The sequence below is a fragment of the Herpailurus yagouaroundi genome, unplaced genomic scaffold (assembly GCF_014898765.1).
Source record: "Herpailurus yagouaroundi ecotype Mexico unplaced genomic scaffold, PumYag 205, whole genome shotgun sequence".
NCBI classification, from domain to species: domain Eukaryota; kingdom Metazoa; phylum Chordata; class Mammalia; order Carnivora; family Felidae; genus Herpailurus; species Herpailurus yagouaroundi.
In genome coordinates, this window is record NW_024412436.1 from 824,449 (window position 1) to 847,830 (window position 23,382).

Genomic DNA, 23,382 nt, shown 5'->3' on the forward strand with positions numbered 1-23,382 from the left:
AGGTAATCTGTATGCCCAAGGTGGAGCTCAAACTCACCACAGAGATCGAGAGTCACTTTAAATGGCACCTCTTGTGTCTCTTGTCATATTAAATGGCACCCCCTCAGAGAGGCCTTCCCTCTAATGTAGTTATCTAGTCTCTATCTCAATACCTTATTTTAATTCCCTACATTGTGTTTATCAAGTGATAATTTGTGTATTTTTTTTGCTTGTTTTTTTTTTTTTTTTAATTTTCTCCACTACCACCACCATCCCTGCCCCTAACTAGGACATAAGTTTAAAGGAACAGGAAACTTACCTGTCTTGTACACCACTGTATCCCCTAAACAAAGCATGGCACCTAGTGGGTACTTAGTAAATGTTTGTAGAGGGGTGCCTGGGTGGCTCAGTTGGTTGAGCAGTAGACTCCTGATTTTGGCGCAGATCATGATCCCAGGGTCCTGAGATCCAACCCCCAGTAGGGCTCCACACTGAGTGTGGAGCCTGCATGAGATTCTCTTTCTCTCTCTGCCTCTGCCCCTCTCGCCTGCTCATGTGCTCTCTCTCTTTCTCGATAAGATAAGATAATAAAAATTTGTAGAATGAATGAAGAATATTGACATTATCAGTTCTGTCAGAACAGAATTCTCCACCTGCCGAAAAAAAGGCATACAGTTTGTGATAGTTGCCTATTATTTTTTTAAACATTGCTATATAAGCATATATATTTATAGAAAATTAAAAACACAAATGGGAGTAAGACAAGTTATTGTTATAGAATTAATCATCATAAATTGTGAAGTGTCTAATATCCATCTCAAGCTTTTATCAGGAAAAAAAAGAATAACAGTACTGGGCAACTGGGTGGCTCAGTCGGTTAAGCACCCAACTCTTGGTTTCAACTCAAAGTCATGATCTCAGGGTTCATGAGTTCTAGCCCTGCATCAGGCTTCATGCTGACAGTGGGGAGTCTGCTTTTGATCCTCTCTCTTTGTCTTTGCCCCATTCCTGGTCTCTCTCTCTCTCTCTCAAAATATAAATAAATAAACTTTAAAAAAAAGAATAACAGTACTGAATTCATGATCTGGTACCTATTCATGAAAGATAGTCACTTTTTCCTATGAAATAAAAATGCATTGATTCAATTACAGAGTCTAAAAAAAAAAAGAATATTGACATTATAATGGGGGAGTATGAACCTGATTTAGGTAAGTTTCCTTGGTTCAGAAAAAGCCTGGTATTGAATTCTGTTTCTGCTACCCTGTGACCTGGGGAAAGTTACTTAACTTCTCTGAACCTAAATCAGTTTTTTCACTTACCAAATGGAGTTAGTAACACTTGACTTATAGAGTTCTGAAGATTAGTAAAAATAAATCTAAGATGCTTTGCATAATCCTTACAAAAAGGGAGTCAATAAATTGCAACTATTATTGTTATTTATTGACTTCATGGCTTGGCTTAGGGCAGGAATAAGTCCTGTAATAAATGTCCCGTTATTTTTAAATAAGTTGATATTCTTACCCATTTTGTAAGCCATAAGGTATGGCAATGTAGGCTTGGAGGTAGGGCAGAAAAAAACATACCCCAAGTTCACCTTCCTTTCAAATGTGGATCCAGCCACCTCCTCTACTGACTGCACCCCCCACTCCCTTCCCAGAGCAGTCTTTTCACATTCTTCTGGAAAGTTAGAAAGAGCCAATTTGCTATACCAGTCAACACGATCAAGTAACCCAAGAACAGAGTGCTAAAGTTCCCTGCATTGCAGTCTTTTCTTTGCCACCTTCCCAGAACTCTGCAGCAGCCTCCAGACTTTCTTAGAGACCAGAACACAACCCACCCAAACGATGCAAAGAGGATGCTGAGGTTTGAAATATCTTCCCTTGCAGCTCACACCTTAGAGTTCTGTTTAACACTTCTGTGTCTCTTGCTCATTACTGAGTCAAAGCTGTTTTTTCTTCTCAATGAAGACACAGTGAGGAGAATAGAACACATTTCATGTTACTGGAACCTCCAATTTCTTCAGTCTACAATCTTTAATCTCTGTTACGAAGCTCTAGAATCGTAGTTCATTTATTTAAGGCCAGAGACCTTTGTAGCTTCCTGAATCTTCCACCTGCCTTCTCTTCCAATCAGGAACAAGTTCTAGAACCTTCCCTTCCAGAAAATGTGCACCAAGTTCCCTTCCACAGACTGGAAGTGGTGCGGGTGTGGTGTTAGGGTTGTGTGTGTGAGAAAACTAAGACCTAAACCAAGTGAAACTAAAAGATCCTTACCCAGAGAAGTATTCGAGGTAACAATAGATGCCCATCTGACTCTCCAGTCTCCTTTGCAAAGGTGCTTATCTAGTATATGGTGCCTTACATGTGTGGACACTTTCAGAGTTCGATAACATCAAGGGTGCCTCTTACTAACTCACACTCTTTGAAGTGGTTTACCCACAGAAAGCCAAGGCTATGACATGAGAACCAAGAAGTTCTATCCCTTCTGTAATGAGCAGCTGGAGGAGGGGGGATTCCCTAAGCAGCTCATATCTCCCAAGACAAGCCCAGGTTAAGCTGGGGGTTTTAACTATATATAAGGACAACAAAGAACATAAAGTATTCTCTCTCCCCCAGGCAAATGTTTAAACAGTACCCTATTTAATTATATGTCATGATTTAAAACATAGGCACCAAAATGGCATCACACAAGGCTGTAAATATAATGAGCACAGAAGGTATTCAATATATTTAGTTAACATTTCTAGAGAAGCTGACACATGCCAACTGCTTTCATGTGTATTACGTTATATGTTTAAAAAAAATAAAAGCAAAAGTCATGTGAGAAAAGTTTTAAAGGCTATGAAAATGTAAGATATTATACTTTTATTTTTATACCTCAGAATCTTTATCTATCTGTTGTTTCTAACTGGTGTTTTTACGTTTGATGGCATTCATACATAATATGATAGGATTATGGGTGATTGATTTTGTACAAACTAAAACAGCAAGTAAGAATTTTTTTTTTAACAGTGACTTTATCAGGGGATGGCTGACGGGCTCAGTCAGCACAGCATGCAACTCTGATCTCAGGGTCATGAATTCAAGCCCTACATTGGGCATGGAGCCTGCTTTAAAAACAAAACAAAACAAAAGGTAAAGAGTTTATCAGGAGAGTTGCTGAGGAATATAACAACTCCACTGACCTATTTTCAGAAGTACCATTCCTCACAAAGTGGCTTCATTCCATTTAGCATTAACAATATTCCTATAAAATCATGAGAATAGGAATTGGTGTCCTCATTTTAAGTGGACACAACTGAATCTCAAGATATTCCCTGTCACTTACTCAAGGTCACACACATAGCTAGTTGAGTAGCAGAGGCTGGACTCAAACCCAGGCCTTCTGACTCCAAGTTCAATCTCTTTCCTTCTCACTTTGTTAAAACTGAGGCCACTGATGGCAGATGAGCAATAAGGGTGATTCAGATAAAAGACAGTAGAGAGAAGAAATGAAAGAAAAAGAATCTAAGAACAATTTCAACTATGACCTCTTTAGGGTTGTGGTATCAAAGATGTTTTATATTATATTATATTTATTATATTATGCAGAATGTGGGCATTAACCAAAGTGTGATTTAAACTAAAATGCAAAGTGATAAGGAGTCACTGAAAATTAATGAGACTCATCTTGGGTGCCATGATCAGTGCTAAGAAATCTCTCTGCATGTGGAAAGAACATAAAATGTAAGGTTTTAGATAACTGGGATTTAGCCTCAGCTCCACCACTAATTGGTCATGTCACCTTAAGCAAGGCTTATAACTTTTCAGTGTCTCAGTTGTTCTTGTGTATAAAATGAAGACAACTATCTACCTTCTGAAGTTGTAATGAAAATGAAACAAGATAAGGTACATGAGAAACTTTATAAGTTATAAAATACTATAGGAATATTAAGCAGGAAAGAACTGTGACCAATGTGGGGAACTTACAATGCAAAGGATTTCAATTAAATCTGAAAAAGAACTTTCTAAAATGTAGTATAGTCCAGTGCAGTTATAGGCTCCCTTACATTTCAGCAAGCCCCTTACCAGGAAGTTTTCAAATTAAGGATGTGTTAGAAATGTGTTCCAACTGTTGGAAATGTGGCTATGAAAGCTTCTGCCTTGAAAGAGCAGTTGCTTTATATTATTCGTAAAAGACTTTTTATAATGTGGGCTGCCCAAGACAATGCCTCCCTGAAATTCTCAGAAAACTTGGAGAGAAGATTTGACTTCCCACAGAATGTGATATTGACTTCATGTTATTCAATTGAGATGTAGAAGAAAAGATGATCCCATAGAGCTGAAGGAGCTTCCAAATGGGATAGAAGAGATATCTGCCTTGTGTTTCTCTCTGAAGATGAACAGTTGGAAGGAGGAAGTTTTGGCAACAGTGAGAAAGTCATCACTGAGGCGATGCTTTCCTATCTTCTGGGTGAGCTGTAAGGAGCAGAATACCCACTTAGACATCTGTATTTCCAAAACTGGTTGGCCCTTAGGTGAATCCCAAAGGCTCCTGGCTACCATCAATAGTGTAAATATTTCTGGGGGTGCTTAGGTGGCTCAGTCAGTTAAGTGGCCAACTCTTTTTTTATTATTATTTTAATGTTTATTTATTTATTTTGAGAGAGAGAGACAGAGCACTTGTGAGCAGGGGAGGGGCAAAGAGAGAGGGAAAGTGAGAATCCCAAACAGGTTTCAAGCCCAATATGGGGCTTGAACTCACAAACCAGAAGATCATGACCTGAGCCAGAATCAAGAGTCAGATGCTTAACCAACTGAGCCACCCAGGCGCCCCAAGAGTCTGACTCCTGATTTCAGCTCAGGTCATGATCCCAGGGTCCTGGAATCCAGCCTTGTGTTGGGCTCTGTGCTGACAGTGTGGAGCCTGCTTGGGATTCTCTCTCTCTCTCTCTCTCTCTCTCTCTCTCTGTCCCTCCCCTGCTCGTGCACTCTCTCTCTCTCTCTCAAAATAAATAAATAAATAAATAAAACTTTTTAAAAATTAAAAAATATATTTCTGTGTAAGGTTCATTTCTCAGTCTGAAGACCCTAAGGAATGGAGTTCTAATTCTACTTTCCTAGGATCACCTCATTCTGTCTGGATGACTCAAAACCCAGGCAAAGGGGAAAACAAAACAAAACAAAACAGAAAACCAGAAAGTAAAAAATTTAGCTCTACTAACACCAGAACTAAAACAGACCCCTTAGTAAAATGTAATTTAACATACAACTGGCACACTTTCAGATAAGGACCTGCAAATATCTGTGGCTTAACCCTACGGAAATCTTACAGTCTGGCTCGAGGGAGTCAGGCTTCTCTCTCTAGTGCTCTTCTTCCAATGATCTATCAGTTCAAATGAGCCACACTAAAAATGATGGTCCCTGGTAGAGCTATTTTCCTACTAAGCTGTGGTAAGTCAAAACCTACTTCAGAGAATACAAGGTCACCACTCTGGGGGGCTAAGGAAAAACACAGGTTTTGTGTGGTTTTGGTTGTTTGAAAAGAAAGAAAACCTCAAACTACTGAACCAGAAGTAATCTTCATCTTCTCCTTTTTTTTTTTAAGTGTTCTACTTTGAGTCTATCATTTCACAAAGTAACAATGGCAGATCCCATTTTAGTGAGCTAATCAAAAAAAAATATATATATATACATATATATTGTATGTATTTATATATATATGTATATTGTACAATATATACATATATATATATTGGCATTCTTATGTTCCTACAGAGGTAAAGAAAAATAACTCAAGATTCCTGAAGGAACTGCTAGCATCTCTTTCCTGGAACAAGTACTTAAACCATGGTAAGTTATGGCTTTATCTTCAGAAAATCCCAAAGGCATCCTAATAGAGCTTAGACTTGGAGGGATAAAAGTGCCAGTAATACCATTACTAGCTGATGGCCTTATGTTTTCTCAGGATGTCCAGTGCCATTCCTTCTTCCTTTTTGCTCTGGTATCATTATTTAGAAGGGTCCATTGATTTAAAAAAAAAAAAAAAAAAAAGGTCCAGTAAACTTCCCATTACGCTTAGAACTGGTGTACTTGATGTTTGGAGCCAAAAGAGGAGAAAAGGGATAAGGAGGGTTTCATCATGAGGGCTAGGAATACAAACAAGCAGCCAAAAGAAGGGTGAATAAATACCTCCCTGACTTTCTCCATGACGTACTGGTCAGGAAGCAGATGAATCAACAGAAGAGTTTTAAGGAGAGCAGGTGACACACTTCAGCATGCATCTTTGGTTTTGTTCATTAATTTATTCAACAAATATTTATTGAATATCTTCTAAGGGACAAGTTCAGCTCTAGTTACCCAGCAGCTTTCCCTCAACAGTCTCCTGAATAACTCCTGGTAATACCACACACCAAATAGGTTTTTCTCATTTTCCAGTGCTAAGAATTAGGATGCACTATTTCTTCCATCTGTAGCCTCAAATTCCCATTAGATAACCTACTCAAAGCTGGATAAACATTCACATACATTCATGAGACAATACTACGACTAGTAGTGAATATATTCATTAGGCTGAGAAACATACACATATACCCCAAACTGAGAAATATTTGCTTTATAATTAAGGTTATTCAGTCAACAGCTATCTCTTGAGCTCTTAATATACGCCAGGCACTGGGTTTGGTGATGAGGTTACAGTGGTAAACAAAGCAGAAAAGGTCTTGCTTTTGGAACTTTTATTCTACTGGAAAAAACAGATATTTTGAAAGTTGTCAAATAAAGAACATAACCACAAGTTATGCTAGTTACTAAGAAGGAACTAGAGAGCAATAAAACAATGAGAAAAAGAGGAGGTTCTAGAAATGGTCTGAGGAGGTGACATTTAAACTAAGACCTGAACGATAAGAAGTCAGTCACATGAAGAGCCTGAAGGCCATTCCTGGCTAAGGAAATGGAGCCCATGTATGTGGAGACAACCTTCTCAGATGTTTGTCTCTACCAGGAAAATGAGAAATGTAGCCATCACTGGAGAAGAAAGGTAAAGAAAGGTTTGGGATCTTTTTAGTTTGGGTTTGGCTGTCTTTTATTGAAAAAGGATACTTGAACATATGTACATGCTGATGGAAACCATTTCATAGACAGTGATGGTTTGAGAATCCAGAAGAAAGAACAATTTTAAAGAGGCAAAGTAGGGGAGAGGAAAAGGGTCTAGTGCACAAATGAAAAGATGGCCCTCTTCCTCCACTATAAGGATAAAAGAAAGAGATCATGCAGATGCAGGTGATTTGTGTTCTGGTGGTATAAGTGAGGTTCCATGGTGGGAGAAGGTGATATGGCAGGTTTGCAAGAGAAAAAGATAAGACATAATTGTTTCAAACAGTGGAAAAATGTGCTTGGCAGGGAACAGAAGAAAAAGTTCTAGGCAGGATTAAATGATCTGTGACCACGAATACAAAGCAGTGTTCTCAATCAAGTAGAGCTGATTATGTCTTCCCACCCCAGCTTGGGAACATTTGGCATTGTCTGGACATATTCTTGTTATCACACATGGAGGAGGGAGCAATGCTACTAGCATCTAGTGGATAGAGGGCATGGATACTGCTAAACATACTACAGTGCACAGGAAAACCCCCACAACAAAGAATTATCCAGCTCAGAATGTCAATAGAACCAAGGTTGGGAAACCCAGATATAAAGTGATGTCATACTTACATATAGACCATCTCCGGGAAGCTACAGAAGGAGACAGTGATACACTCTGTGGGCAGAAATGGGACCATGGGGCACAATGGGTTTACTTCCATTCTTATACCTTGTGTGCCTTTTATTTAACATTTGTATTATATCCATGTATTGCTTATTCAAATCAATCAAAAGATAGAAATAAATCAGTGATAAAGAGTAATCTATTTAAGTAGACAATAGATAAAAAATAAACCAATCTGTCTATTTGGGTAATTTTTCTCCAGCAATGTTCAGCTTTTAGGATGCCAGCTTAAAAAAAATGGGATTTTTGGGGCGCCTGGGTGGCGCAGTCGGTTAAGCGTCCGACTTCAGCCAGGTCACGATCTCGCGGTCCGTGAGTTCGAGCCCCGCGTCGGGCTCTGGGCTGATGGCTCAGAGCCTGGAGCCTGTTTCCGATTCTGTGTCTCCCTCTCTCTCGGCCCCTCCCCCGTTCATGCTCTGTCTCTCTCTGTCCCAAAAATAAATAAATGTTGAAAAAAAAAATTAAAAAAAAAAATGGGATTTTTGCAAGGAGAATACAGTGAAGGAAGCAGAATATTCTGGAGTTGAAAATTTTTCCAAGATAATGATTGTCCTGATAAGGGTAGAATCTAAGCTTATCAGGGAGAGGAGTAAAGATAAAGAAGGAGCTGATGGATATGTAAGGAATGATAGTTTATTAGAGGCCTCAATATGGTAAAAATATACATATTTTAGGAGAGAAAACGTTGAAGCAATTGAGCTGTAATAATAAGAGGTGATATTGTGAAAATAAGAAATCAAATTGTAAAGGAAATACCATAATTTTTTTTTATTTTTAAAAGTTTTTTTTTAATGTTTATTTATTTTTCAGACAGAGAGAAACAGAGCATGAACAGGGGGAGGGTCAGAGAGAGGGAGACACAGAATCTGAAACAGGCTCCAGGCTCTGAGCGGTCAGCACAGAGCCTGACACGGGGCTCAAACTTGCGACCACAAGATCATGACCTGAGGCAAAGTCGCACACCTAACTGACTGAGCCACCCAGGCACTCCAAGAAATACCATAATTTTTAACAACAACAAAGTCTAAGGAGAAGCCATGGTAGTGAATAGTTGAAAAAAAAATAGGAAAAAGTCATTGTGAGTGAAGAACAGAACAGTGTAAGAGACCAGGGGTTTGGATGGATCCCTCAGGTTAATGGCTTCTTCTGGAGCATGAAGTGCCTCTCACGGAGTGGCTTATTAATAAAGATAGATGCCATTGTTTAGACAGATGCCATGTATCAATACTTTACATATCAGCCATTTTTGTCCAAGAGAGGTCAAGTGACTCGCCTAGTGATTACACAGTTAGTAAGTAGAGGAACAAAAACTCAAGTTCAGGTTTTTCAGTCCAAAGTCTTGCCCCTTGCACTCTGGTATGGCTCTGCCCCCTGGGGGGTGGGGGGAAATTGTCATCAAATCTATTGCAAGTTGGATGAGCTTAACACTGGCAATAGCATAGGTAATGAAAACTTTGGATAATGGGAAAGAGGCTGAGGGAGAGGGATGTCTGGCAATGACAGATTTGCTCCACAGTTCATCTCACCCCAGTGAGTTCTTCTTAACTTGGCCTTAGTCAAAATATGTGAGGAAGCCATGGAGGAGAGAAATAATAAGGAAAAAATCCAAATCTTAGTGATTTCCAAAAAGCACTGTTTATCTGTATTCTAAAATATAATTTTTATTACATGTATTATTTTCATTAAAATACACAAAATGTATATAAATACTGATTATATTATAGGAAAACAGCATCAACAGCTGACAATCAAAGAGTCTTGAGGACTATTTTGAGGACAGCTGAGTTCGTTGCCAAGAAGTACTCAAAATCTACCACTGAATGCGACCCATGTTTTCCTAACATGTCCTTCCCAATCTCCACATTGTCCCTACTTAGGTAACTCTTCCAGTCACATGCATGTGAACATGTGCACATGCATGCACGCACACACGCATGCACACACGTGTGCACACATACACACCTCTACAATTGCACTGAAAATGTACATGCTGTGTAGGGAATGGACCAACTTCCCAAAAGATCCCCCTTTCTATTCTGTTAGCATCACCTGGTAGCTTAGGCTATGCATTTAGAAATAAAGATGCTGCCGGGGTGCCTGGGTGGCTCAGTCGGTTAAGTGTCCGACTTCAGTTCAGGTCACGATCTCGTGGTCCATGAGTTCGAGCCCCATGTCGGGCTCTGGGCTGATGGCTCAGGGCCTGGAGCCTGCTTTCAATTCTGTGTCTCCCTCTCTCTCTGCCCCTCCCCCATTCATGCTCCGTCTCTCTCTGTCTCAAAAATAAATAAACGTTACAAAAAATTTTGAAAAAAAAAAAGATGCTGCCAATGGGACACTGGCCTTTTAGTCTCTTTAGCTTATCATGCAAGCCTAGTCTTCTTTTTCCATCCCTTATACACTCATGTCACATCCATATATCTGAAAGGCAGCCTCCCCTGAGGTAGACAGTAAACTCACCCCAAGAGGTGAGTTAATTGTCCTTTCCAATGGGCCAAAATGCTTTTGGCCACTTAAGATGAGTGTAGAACACCTTGGTAGCTGCTTCTCCCTGCCTCTGCATCTTCACATGGCAGCGAGAGTCTCATGTTCTTCAGTCATATTCCCCCTCCTGTCTGGCACATGGACCAGACAGATGGACATCTACAGTGAGATGAGGAACTGTAGACCTGCTGGACCCTGTAGTCTCAAGGTCTACTTGGCTCATGTCTTCTCACTTGACCTCAAGTGGGCTTAAGAAGACTCTCATTCAAGATCATATTCTCAGTGCCTGTAACAAGGAACCATATGGAGAGAATCCCAAAGTGCTTTTCTTAGAGCTTATATAAGCCAAAAAATGTCTTAGATTCCTCAAAACTGACCAGAGATAATTCAGATACATTGACATATAAATGGTCAGCACTGGTGAGATTGAATACTGCCCCCAGGTAGCTGCTGCGGGCCCACATCTGGCCAGTAGTGCAGTAGTTCATCATCTTCCCTTCCATCAGCACCAGGTCCTGGGGATACTTAGAGTTCCTCATGTAGACCTTGTGGTTCAGGGGTTGGTTGTTGCAGGACTGACCCCTGAAGTTCACTTTGGAATATACAAAGTACATCCCAGTGTCATTGATCACAAGGCCACCCTTCTTATACTTCACCCCAGAGACAAGGGCAATTCCATATGTATCTTCCCATTCCAGAGGGATGGATCTTGAGTTGGGCTTGCCTGAAATCAAATCAGAGAGGAGCGTTCAGCCAGGAATGCTCATGTATCCAACAAAAGAAGCTTCCAAGGCAAAAACTGTGGGCCTTTCCTTGAGCAGATGACCAAAGTGACATAGCCCATATAGAACAGGCCAATGGGTCAGACTTGATCCATTACTGAATTCCTTCAACACCTCTATTAAATTGCTTGCCTCAGTTTATCAACTATACAACTGGGACAATAATATATATGCTAGTCAATTGCAATGGGACATTATTGAGATTATTTTAGCTCTCTGGAACAAAGATTCTATAGTCGTCAGAACTAACACCAAAACGTCTAGGCTTTGAGGTCCCCCCAGTGAGGAGGAAAGCCAAACCCAAGGAACTCTGAAATTCTAAAGTCGGGAAGAATCTTTAGGGATCACCAGGTCCAACTCCTTGCCTACACTAAGGAGTCTTCAGTCCCTACTTTGGGCTAAAATTCCCTTTCTTTTATGTCCCCACAGCTGTATATACATACCTTCACCAGAGAACACTCCCCAGTACTTAAATTACTGCTTATGTACCTGTCTTTCTCTATTAGACCTTAAGTTCCTTGAAGGCAGGAACCATGTGTTATTCATCTACATGTCCCCAAGACTTGGCACACAACATGTGTTCAATAAATATCTGTTGGTCCAAACTGGATCATTCTACAGCCTCTGCCTAAATAATTCCAGGGGCAGTGGCACATCAGTTTCTGTGATACTTTTCCACTTTCAGATGTTAATGGACTATACCCTGGTAATGTCCATACCACACTGTTATCAAATCACTTCACTCCACTACGTGCCACATGCAGGAAGTCCCGCAGTGCCAGGACTGGGCCTTTCTCTTCATTCCCAGTTCTACTCTTGCAGAAAGCAGGGTGAGGCTCTTCCAGAAAACCAGAAAAGCATTTACTCCCCACCTTCCCAGATCTCACCTCTTATGCCCATGCCCCAAATTTCATACAGTTCTTTGGAATTATTGAAGAGTGGGCTCCTGGTGGAGCTGAATTTCTCTAGTTCAGAATATGGCCTAGACCGCAGTAGGGGTTCAGTCTGCGTGTGAGGTTGACTTGACTAGAAACATAGGACCATTCTTGGCTGTCAAATACTGTCACCAGAAAGTAACAACTCCCTCAGAGCACAGTACCCAACCAGCTATGCAGCTTTCTGTCAAAGGCTTTCCCAAACCCCATATACCTTCCAGATACAGACCTGTTAAATGGGCCACTTTTCTCAGCTCCCTTTTTTCAGAGGGTGGATTGAGTTGACCTGTATCATAGAGAGATGAAAAATACATGTAAAAATGAGACACCAACCATTCTTTTGTTGGGACTCTGAACAGGTCATTTAAATAAAAGTGATTTTTTTAAAACATAAATGACAACAGTCTGACATATACTAATCATGCAAATCCAAACCATAGAACTCACAGGAACCTGTATTTCAGAAACAAAGAGGTCAAAAATAAACCAAATTGAAATAGACATGTGCATAGTTATAATGTCACAATAAAATAATAAAAAGGTTGATTTATAAAGAGCTATCAGATCAGTTACTGCATTTGAACTTGCCACAACCCTTTGAAGTAGACATTATTGTTCCACCTTATAGATGGCTAAATGAGCTTAGAACTTGGGTGGCACTGACCCAGCTACTCAATATCAGAGAAGGATAGACACTCAGGTCTCCTGACTCCAAATTAGGATTTTTCTACTCTGGTTCTGCTGTCTGTAGCACTCCTCAGGACAGAGGCCAAAGAAGACTGTGATTTCACCTCCTGGCCATTAGGTCTCCCCCCAGGTGGCATTTGACAGTCTGCCCAAATTAATCATCCTCAGATCTCAAATGCCTTGAATAGCTCCTCATTGAATATATAATTGTGTAAAAGTTTCCCCAGCCACACGATCTCTGCCTGTCTGACCAGCCTCATCTCCTCTACTTGCTCACATTGGCCAAGGCTGCACAACACGAGTTCTGATATAACCTGAACACACCCAGCTTCCAGCCCCTGTGCCTTTGCTCATGCTGTTCCGTCTGCCCAAAACGCCCTCCAAACATCCTTCTGGCAAATTCCTATCAACCCTTTAAATACCACCTACAACCCCTCTTTCTTTGGGAAACCGTCCTAGGCCTTTTTAATCAAATATTTCTCCCTCCTTTGAAACCTAGAATCACTCTGTCTTTACCTCTCTTGTCAGTTCTGACTCCCCGTTTCTGAGGTGCCTGTGTAACTTGTCTTATTCCCCTCAAATAAAGGGCAAATTTCTTACTATATATTTAATCTACCAGAGTACTTAGCTCATTTTCTGACACAGGGCATATAGCCAGTAAATATTTGTTAAATTTAATTGGAGGAGTTAAAATAGACAATAGTTCCCAAAGTAGACATTGTGTGTCTGACTTCAGGTATTTTAACCAAACTGAGCTACCACTTAGATAATGAATTCAGCTAAGGCATTCAAGAAAGATTCATAGAAAGGCACTCATCCACATCAAGTTCCTTGTGATTAGCCTGTAAGACACACATATGGCATGAGAATGCCCCAGTCAACTCAGAATGTTACCTGACTAATCATTACCTCTCTAGCCACCCAAGACCACCCACAATGAATGAGGTGTTAGTGAACAGGAAAGGCAAAACTGAGTCTCCTCTACATTCCTATACCACAAACCATCTGTGCAACTCGTCTGACATTCAGCCAAGTGCTGACAGGAAATGGAACAGAGAACCACATGTTGCGTATCTTTATATCCCTCACAGAGCCTTGTACAGTGTTATTCTCATAAAGGGTACTCATTAAAAGTATCTTCTGGATAAATATTGAAATAAACTGGAAATATGTCCTACGCTTCAGTGATGAATGTTTCCTGCCCCCAGGGTCTTTGCACATGCCATTCTCACTGCTGGAATGTTTTCCCCTATCCTCCCACTGCACCTGACACACATGCACACTCATACACACGCATGCACACACACACACACACACACACACACACACACACACCACCTCCTTAGAGGGGACTTTCCAGACCACTCTATCTTATGTCGCACTTAGTACAATTTGAAATTATGCCATGGCTTGCTTGCTTTTGTTTATCCTTTCCAACATGCTAAAAGCTCTGTGCAGGCAGGACCCTTGTCTCTCTTGTTCTCAATCATCACCCAACACCCAGCACCCAACCTGGCACATAAGAAGCACTCCAAGAACATTTGTGAATGAATAAAAGACTTAATGAGTTAACTGTGGGAAAATGGAAAGTGAAAAAGGAGCAAATAAGAATGTTTAAATAACTAGTCCTTCTAGTTCTTTACTAAGAATAAAAAATATGCATATGCACTTATACAGCCAATATTAACCTAAGCATGCTGTTTTATAACTTGTTTTTTTTTCTAACATAGAATGCACAATCTCCATGACATTAAATGTCCTTCTAATATATGGATTTTAGTTGCTACGTATTAGGACCTCTGAATACACCATAATGTATTTAATCTCCTGTTGAGAGGCATTTAAGTTTCTTCTGACTTGTTTATTATAAATAGCCTAATAAGGAAGTGATGAACATCCTTATCTACGAGATTTTAGGTATTATCTCTGATTATTTAATCAAGATAAATTCTTAGTGATGAGGTTGCATGGCAAATGAACACTTTTAAATTTTTGGTACATTTTTCCAACTGCTCTTCAGATAAGGTATAGCAATTTACCTGTTCCCTGGCTGTCAACTAATGTTTAAGCAAACTTTCTCTCACATTTTGCCAATCTGTTTTTTTTTTTTTATCTTTACTATTTGGATGGATGAAAATGGGTGTCCTCTTGTTTTAATTTGCATCTCTTTTCTTATTAATAAAGTTGCTTATTTGATTTCCATGGGATAATTCACCAATCTCTGGCCCATCTGGGTTGATGTAAGGAAGATACTTGTTTACTGGAAAAGGTAGACCTGACTCATCTGTTCACTTAACTTTTAGTTACTAAAATGATCCCAGAGAGTGGGTGAAAGATGAGTAATTAGGGACCTGTTTCACCAGCCACATTCCACTGATTTTCAAAGCTATTTTATTTTAGAAATCCTCCCAAGGTTTCATTTTTCTAACAAATATTTCTACTCTGCTTGAATACACCTGGACTTTCTAACACTTAGGGACTTGGACCCAGAACTAGAGACCAGAGCATCCAAAGGATGGCTCCTAAAGAGCCTACATTCTGGAGCAGTAGGATGACTTGGGTCACCTACGATAGACATAAGAAAATTTGGAAACAGCCTCCCCTCATTGGATGGCCACTGCTGTCTTCTGTTTGCTTCCCAATTTCTAAGGATGAGATTTACCTATTGTCTTTGCAGACACATCTTGCTTCTCATCTTTATTTCTCATTCCATGGCCATCATAGACAGATGGAAGTTTCCCTATTTCATAAGGCACCAGTCTATATACTGAAAGCCCTGTAGTTGACAAAGCATCAGGAGCCTGTGTTCCTTTCCTTCAACCCCAGTTCTACGCCTGTGGTTTTGGGCATATCCCCTAATCTGTCTGGTATGTTGTTTCTTTTCTGAGAAGTGAGATGACTGGACTAGATTTGCTCCAAGCTCCCTTCCAACTCTTACCAAATCCAAAGTTCAGTGAACTTTGGTTTAATAAACCAGAGCATCCTAAATCTACCTGTCCGTAGTTTCCAAACTATATCCCAAAACTTCACAAGGTCAGTGTTCAACATTTTCATCTTCTTCCTTGCTCTGAATCTCACATAAAGGACTTTCCTTTATTATTGAAGGTAGCTCATGATTGCCTTTGTGGGGGAAGCTGGACTAGCCTTTGAAAAATGCCTAAAGTCTTTCCCCAAGTTTGCCAGTGAATGCAAAAGATCAACCCCAATGTGGATAATTAATTGCCTACTTGTTAAAAAACTTAAGGGCGCCTGGGTAGCTCAGTTGGCTGAGCATCTGGCTCTTCATGTTGGCTCAGGTCATGATCCCAGGGTCATGAGACCAAGCCCTAAGTCGGACTCCATGCTGAGCATGGAACCTGCTTAGGATTCTCTCTCTCTCCCTCTGCCCCTTTCCCCTGCTCACACTCTCTCTCTAAAAACTAAAATAAAAATAAAAGCTTAATTATATAATATATCCTATAAAATATATATCCTATATATATCCTATAAAATATATCCCCAAAATTTTTTTAAATAAAGCTTGACTCTTGAGTAAACTCTTAGAGAATTTAAAGAGGAGAAGACTTTTCCCAGAAACATCTGTCTGTTCCCCCACCCTGCCCCCTCTCTCTAGGAGTTATAGCCATTGCCCTGTTCATGGAAAGCAGGAGCCCTGAGGAAGGGGACAGGCCTGGAGCCAGCTGCTTAGGGGACAAAAGTTGTATGTGTGTCTCTTTCCAAAGCCAAATGGAAATTATTTTGAATTGTGTGCAATATTCAGTTATATTGGTTTTGAATGATTAAATTCACTTCATGTTTAGGGCAGCTCAAGGAACCAAAATGACTAGAGATTCAGAATTAGCCAGGATTCCTTTTGTAGTATACAATTATCCAAGAATGAGATGGAATTCAAGGCATTCCACCAACGTGGTTCAGCAGTGAGGGCTGTCTTTAGAAACTCAACATACATGCATGAAAGAACTCACCTATTTGCTTCTCCAAAGATGATGCTACATGCTTTTGGCTGGTGGACTGGCAAAAGAGAGAGAGAAAAAAGATATATAATAAATATGAAGTTCTTTATGCTTAAGGAGGCAAAATTGTCAAATAAACCAAATAACCCTGAGAAGGGAATCTAAATACCTCAGAACCTTTCCTAACTCAGACTTTGGCCATGCAATTGTGTCTTACCATGCCTCCATTTGTGTGTGTGTATGTGTGTGATTTGAAATAGTTCTAATATTTTTAGGTATTTTCAAGGAAATTTAGTTTGGTCATTTAAATGAATTCACTTCTAAGCAAGACCTCAAAGTTCCTTTTCTTTTTTGAATCACTAAGCTCTAGGGAGGGAGGGGTTCAGCAGACTGACTTGCCCACTGAGAAAGAACCAGAACTGCCAGTCCTATTTTGGCCCCAATCCTTTCCAATATAGAAAGTATTCCTTCCACTCGTTGGAGCTTCCATTTCTCTGCCTACAGAATAGAATCACTGGAATGATCCATTTCTTTTTTTTTTTTTTAAGTTTATTTATTTATTTTGAGAGAAAGAGAGAGAAAGAGCATGCACAAGCAGGGGAGGGGCAGAGAGGAGAGACAGAATCCCAAGCAGGCTCTGCACTTTCAACACAGAACCTGACATGGGGCTTGAACTCACGAACTGTGACATCCTGACCTGAGCTGAAATCAAGTTGGACAGTTAACTGACTGAGCCACCGAGGCGCCCCTAGAATGATCCATTTCTAAGACAAAAAAAAAAAGGATTAAAAACTACTTCGCGGGGCACCTAGGTGTCTCACTAGGTCAAGCGCCTTCCTCTTGGTTTTTGGCTCAGGTCGTGATCTCAGTGTTCATGAGTTCAAGCCCTGCATTGGGCTCTGTGCTGACAGCACAGGGTCTGCTTGGGATTCTCTCTCTGCCCCTCCCCTGCTCATACTTTCTCTCTCTCTCTCTCAAAATAAATAAATAAATATACTTAAAAAAATTTTTTTTAATACTTTCCAAGTGAGACCATGATCCCTGTGGGCCCCGGTAGTCCCCCCCACCCCTGCCCCATGGCTTCAGGGCACAGTCATCCACACAGCAGCTTACCTCTCTGAGTTCAGCCAGCTCCTTCTGGAGGTGGAAGAGCTGAAACATCCCCAGCCCCAGTCCAACCAGGGCCACCAGAACCATGAAAAACATCACAAGAAGACACAGCCCTGTGTTGTGGTCCCTCCTCGTCTTCAGAGGTGGCAATGGCAGTGGGGGCAGTGGTGGTGGCGGTGGCGGTGGTGGTAGTGTTGGTGGTGGCGGCGGTGGCGGCCTCCTTTGTCCAGGCCTTCCTGGCACAGAGGATGGACAAGGGAGGACCGACCCTGGAGGGCCCCAGGGAGAACTGGCCCTGCTGTCCACCCAGTAGATTTGAGGGTATGGGTAATTCAGGGGCTGCTGCATGGCAGCCTGTTCCTCGGGCTGGCCCCCAGTGAAGATGTCAAGACCAGGACCGCTGTTTCTGACTGCTCCAGGGAAGAAAACTCAGCTCTGTCTTTATAGAGTTTCCATAGGCAAGGGAAACACCTCTCTCGTTCTCTCTTTCCTTCTGTCTTTCTGCTTCTCAAAGAGACACCCACTTACTTTGCATCTGAAGCTGAGAAGCCTCAAACCGGCTCAGAGCAAACCCCGGGAAGTTTCCGCCCACAATTTTCTGGTGAAAGCCTGCAAGGCCCCAGCAGCTGCTGCTGTGTTCCCTGAGATGCCTGTAGAAGAGCCTTGTCTTCCTTGGGCCCTGCGAGAGCAGGTGGTACTGGGTGTAGCCCCGTGGGCTTTGTCCACTGCCCAGCGCCAGGGAGAGTAGCCAGTGGGGTCTGTCCAGGCCCCCAAGGGCAAGACTGCGGAGCCTCAGCCAGAGGAATTGCTTCCACATCTTACCTTTCGCATGAGGGACTCACTCCCTTGCTGCTGTCCTTTCCCCACACCCAAGTACTCACACTACAAAGCACTGAAACTCATGGGGTAAAAGTCTGCCCCACCCCCTCCCTAGCGATTAGACCCCAGGTGGCAACCCCGTGGCTGATATGCCTTTTGGACCCCATTGACCTGCTTTGTTCATGCCTCAAAATGTTTTTTTGTTTCTTTTCACTGTTGTCCCCTTTTAAAACCTGGGCTATTCCAGGGACACCTGTGTGGCTCATTTGACTGAGCAACCCACCTCGGCTCGGGTCATGATCTCCAGGCCCATGGATTTGAGCCCTGCGTCAGGCTTTGTGCTGTCAGTGCAAAGCCCGCTTCGGTTCCTATCTCCCTCTGTCTCTGCCCCTCCCCAGCTTGTGCTTTCTCTTTGTCTCAAAAATAAAAACATCAAAAAATATGAAATAAAATTGGATATTCCACATTAAAATCTACATTTTTTTATTATTATGTTTTGAAACATTACAATACTGGCGTCCAGACCTGTACCGCTGTGGTACTCTCAGAACAGACAGAGCTGCTCTAGGCTGGCCACCTGCTCCCCTCCCCACCATGCTTCACACCCCCCTCACCCTGTGAAATGGCCTTCCTGGCCCCTGCATGCATGTGTTTGCAGCCTGTGTTATGGTTGTCAGATGTAGTACTTGGTGCCCTGATAAATTTGAATTTCACATAAATAAATAATTTTTAGGATCAGTATGTCCATATACAATGTGGGCTACACACAAAAAAATTATTTGCTGTTTATCTGACATTAAAATTTAACCAATTGTCCTGTTTGTTTTTTTACTAAAGATGGGAACTCTACCTGGACTGACATCACCCTTTTCTCTGGCTTCAAATATTATTTATTATTTTTTAATATATATTTTAAAGTTTATTCATTTAGTTTTGAGAGAGAGAGAGAGAGAGAGAGAGAGAGCAGGGGAGGGGCAGAGAGAGAGGAAGAGAGAGAATCCCAAGCAGGCTTTGCACTGTCAGCACAGAGCCCAATGCAGGGCTTGAACTCATAAACCGTGAGATCATGACCTGAGCCAAAATCAAGAGTCAGATGCTTAACCAACTGAGCCACCCAGACACCCCTCCAAAGACTCTTGAAATAAATGCCAGTAACTCCCAAGTGCTTCGCTCCAGTCACAATCATGTTCCCATATAACCCATAAAAACCTCTCACAAAACCTATTTTCCATTTTACCAGAAGGCTCCACGTTTCAGATCTCATTAGCATTTATATCATGCTTTGACATTGCTGTGGCTACTATTCTGACTCTCCACCTGTGCCAAACCAATACCAAACTTATTTCCCGGCCACATTCTGCCCACCCACCTGGGTTCCCATACTACCTGTTTCACTTGAAACTTGTTTCAACTTGTTTCACTTGAAGTTGTCTTTCTGGTGACAACTTCAACTCCTCTCTCTTTCTCTTCTGCAACATTTAAGCCAGGACTATTGATTTTCCCCGCAACTTGCTTCTCACATAGGCACACCCTGTCCTGTATTCTCCTGTCATTGCCTTAGGTCACACTCATTATCTCTCACCTGCAATAGTGCAAGGGCACCCTGACTGCTCTCCCTCCCACCAGCTGTCCCAAGCACATATCACCCTACAAACTGAGGCAAGAATCATGCTTGTGAAAACAAACTCAATTATCTCACTTTCTTGCTTAAAACCTTCTGTTGGAAGGTTTGATACCAGAAGTCATCCAGATTCCCTAGCGTGACACATGCATGGACTCTTTCCAGTTAGACTCCAACAGCTGGCACTGCCTCTTCCCCAAACACTTCTGCCCACATCTCACTCTCTGCCCATGAGACAGTGTGACAGGTAAGAGCAGAACTGACTGCACAAGGTTCTCACTATCTTTCAGAGGTGGGTAGGGTTAATGTGCTTTCAAACTCACACATGGCTTTATTCATAGTCATTAAAAATGGAAAGTTTAAAGTTCATAATCATCAAAATATATCATTTTAAGAACTCCACCATACATACAACAAAAAGCCCAACAAACAAAAATGTTGAAAGTATCCTGAAATAACTCAAACAAAAAAATTGTAGAGTCATATTTTTAAACTGTAAAAATTTTACTAAAAATGGCAAAGATTCAAATAAGTGAAAAAACACACTTATTTTTCTGTCCTCTGGGGAGGACAGAAAGTGTTGCATGATGCTTAGAGCTTTGTAGTTCTGCCTGGATTCAAATTCCAGCTCTTCCACTTATTAGCTGTGTGAACTGGACAGGTCACTGTCCCTCCTCTGTGCCACAACTTTCTCATCATAAAAATAGGCATGGTCAGCAAGCTGGTGCAGCCACTCTGGAAAACAGTATGGAGGTTCCTCAAAACATTAAAAATAGAACTACCCTACGACCCAGCAATGGTACCACTAGGCATTTATCCAAGGGATACAGGTGTGCTGTTTCGAAGAGACACATGCACCCCCATGTTTATAGCAGCACTATCGACAATAGCCAAAGTATGGAAAGAGCCCAAATGTCCATCAATGGATGAATGGATAAAGAAGATGTGGTATATATATATATATATATATATATATATATACACAATGGAGTATTACTCAGCAATCAAAAAGAATGAAATCTTGCCACTTGCAACTACGTGGATGGAATTGGAGGGTATTATGCTAAGTGAAATTAGTCAGAGAAAGACAAATATCATATGACTTCACTCATATGAGGACTTTAAGAGACAAAACAGATGAACATAAGGGAAGGGAATCAAAAATAATATAACAACAGGGAGGAGGACAAAACATAAGAGACTCATAAATATGGAGAACAAACAGAGGGTTACTAGAGGGGGTGTGGGGGGGAGATGGGCTAAATGGGTAAGGGACATTAAGGAATCTACTCCTGAAATCATTGTTGCACTATATGCTAACTAATTTGGATGTAAATTTTAAAAAAGTAAAATTTTAAAAAAGGGGCATGATCAGGTGTGCCCGGGTGGCTTGGTCAGTTAAGCATCCAACTCTTGGTTTTGGCTCAGGTCATGATCTCACAGTTCAGGAGATTGAGCCCTGAGTTGGACACCATGCTGACAGCCTATTTGGGATTCTCTCTTTCCCTCTCTCTCTTTCTGCCCCTCCCCCACTCACGCTGTCTGTCTTTCTCAAAATAAACACTGAAAAAATTGGGCATGATCACAACAGTACTTACTTCATAGGGCATTGTGGGCACTAAATGCGCCAAAGCATTTGATACACTTAAAATAGTCCCTAGCAGCAAAGTAAGCTCTTATCAAATATTATTGTTGTAAATGTAGGAAATCTTCCCACATGTAATTCATCTGTAGACTTAAGAAACTGATGGTCTTCCACTAAAGATAAAAGAAGGTGGAGACAGGTTGCAGGGAAAAGCACAAGTCGATGCCCAACAATCAGTATCTGGAGATTCTACCGGTGGACTGACTGATGGACTGATGGAACCCTCTGTTTCAGACTAAGATCCCCCTTGATCTTCTCTCTCAAACTCCCACAGAAACTTCTAGCATTCTTCTATCAGAATTATGCTATACTTTCACATCTCCTTCTGCCCTGCTTCTTGATTCATTCTGTAATAGGAGGAGGAATAAAAATCATAATATCTGCCCCCGACCCACCCAATGACCCCTAATCCTGGGAGAACCTGAACAGAAATAGAGGCCGAGAGCAGTCTTTAAACACCACTATTGCTCTTTGATAATGCCACCAAACATCATATGTCCGCAAAATCATGGAGAAATAAAAACCCTAAAAAACAAGAATAGGGACTCATCATAGGGAGTACTACTAGAACCTTGCTAATTAGCAGAAACAATCTTTTCAAACCAGATTGCTGGGGGGGGGGGGGGGGACATACATATTTGCCTTTGAAAGATGCACTGAGGGCGCCTGGGTGGCTCAGTGTGTTAAGCATCTGACTTCAGCTCAAGCCATGATCTCTCACGGTTCATGAGTTTGAGCCCCGAGTCGGTTTCTGTGCTGACAGCTAGAAGCCTGGAGCCTGCTTGTGTCTCCTCTCTCTGCCCCTCCCCCGCTTGTGCGTGTGCGTGCTCTCTCGTGCGCTCTCTCTCTCTCTCAAAAATAAACACTAAAAGTAAATTAAATAAATAAATAAAAAGGAAGGAAGGAAGGAAGGAAGGAAGGAAGGAAGGAAGGAAGAAAGAAAGAAAGAAAAGCACTGGAGGGATGCCTGGCTGGCTGAGTCGTTACAGCATGCAGCTCTTGATCTCAAGGTTTGTGAGTTTGAGCCCCATGTTGGGTGTAGAGATTACTAAAAATAAATAAACTTAAAAAACAAAAGATGCACTCAATAAATAAATCAAAGGGCCAGCAGGCTGGCAGCTCCCATGTGTGGGAAACTAATTGAGGAACTTTCTCATCCTCACCTTATCCCTCCTACTTCCTCTGGCAGCATCTCTGATTCTGGAACCAGGGTTCCTTGAGGATGGACGGGGGAGAAAGATTCAGAACTGGGATTTCTTTCAGAAAAAGGTAAGATTGCCAGTCGTAGAGATTTAATGGGATGTGGGTGAAACTTGAGAGCAAGTTTAAGTGCAGAATCAAATCAGAGAACGCTCCTTGTACAAGTTGTTAGAATTTTATAGGCATCTTACCTCATTAGATGAAATTCAAATTATTGTTAATGATGGTCCCTCTAGTGTTGTAATTCTCTTCAGAAATTGTCCTGACTCTTTAGTAAAAGAATTCCAATGATCGTTCCCCAGTGTGGCATGTTAGCTACATGGAGGTTAAGAGGACAGAACAGGAAGCAGAAGGGACCCTTCTTTCTGGCCTTCCAGTGTTTAAGCCAGAGAGCTGACTCAGTGGACTGTGGCCTGAAGCTCTA

The 23,382-nt window shown here is 41.4% G+C and overlaps 1 protein-coding gene and 1 long non-coding RNA gene across 2 annotated transcripts in view; one reads left to right on the plus strand and one right to left on the minus strand.

Annotated features, from left to right (window-relative positions):
- The window catches only part of LOC121015027 (uncharacterized), a 23,812-nt gene extending 430 nt beyond the window's left edge, over positions 1–23,382 (plus strand). The window contains exons 2-3 of the long non-coding RNA XR_005783568.1: positions 5,736–5,810; positions 22,948–23,382. This is a non-coding gene — a long non-coding RNA (uncharacterized LOC121015027). The remainder of the gene's footprint in view (positions 1–5,735; positions 5,811–22,947) is intronic.
- FASLG (Fas ligand) lies at positions 9,962–18,533 on the minus strand. The gene is made up of 4 exons (XM_040451669.1): positions 17,677–18,533; positions 16,576–16,621; positions 12,153–12,209; positions 9,962–10,930 (listed from the first exon to the last, which is right to left on the minus strand). Exons 1-4 carry the CDS (start codon positions 18,019–18,021, stop codon positions 10,536–10,538), a joined length of 843 nt encoding a protein of 280 aa, XP_040307603.1. The 5' UTR covers positions 18,022–18,533; the 3' UTR covers positions 9,962–10,535.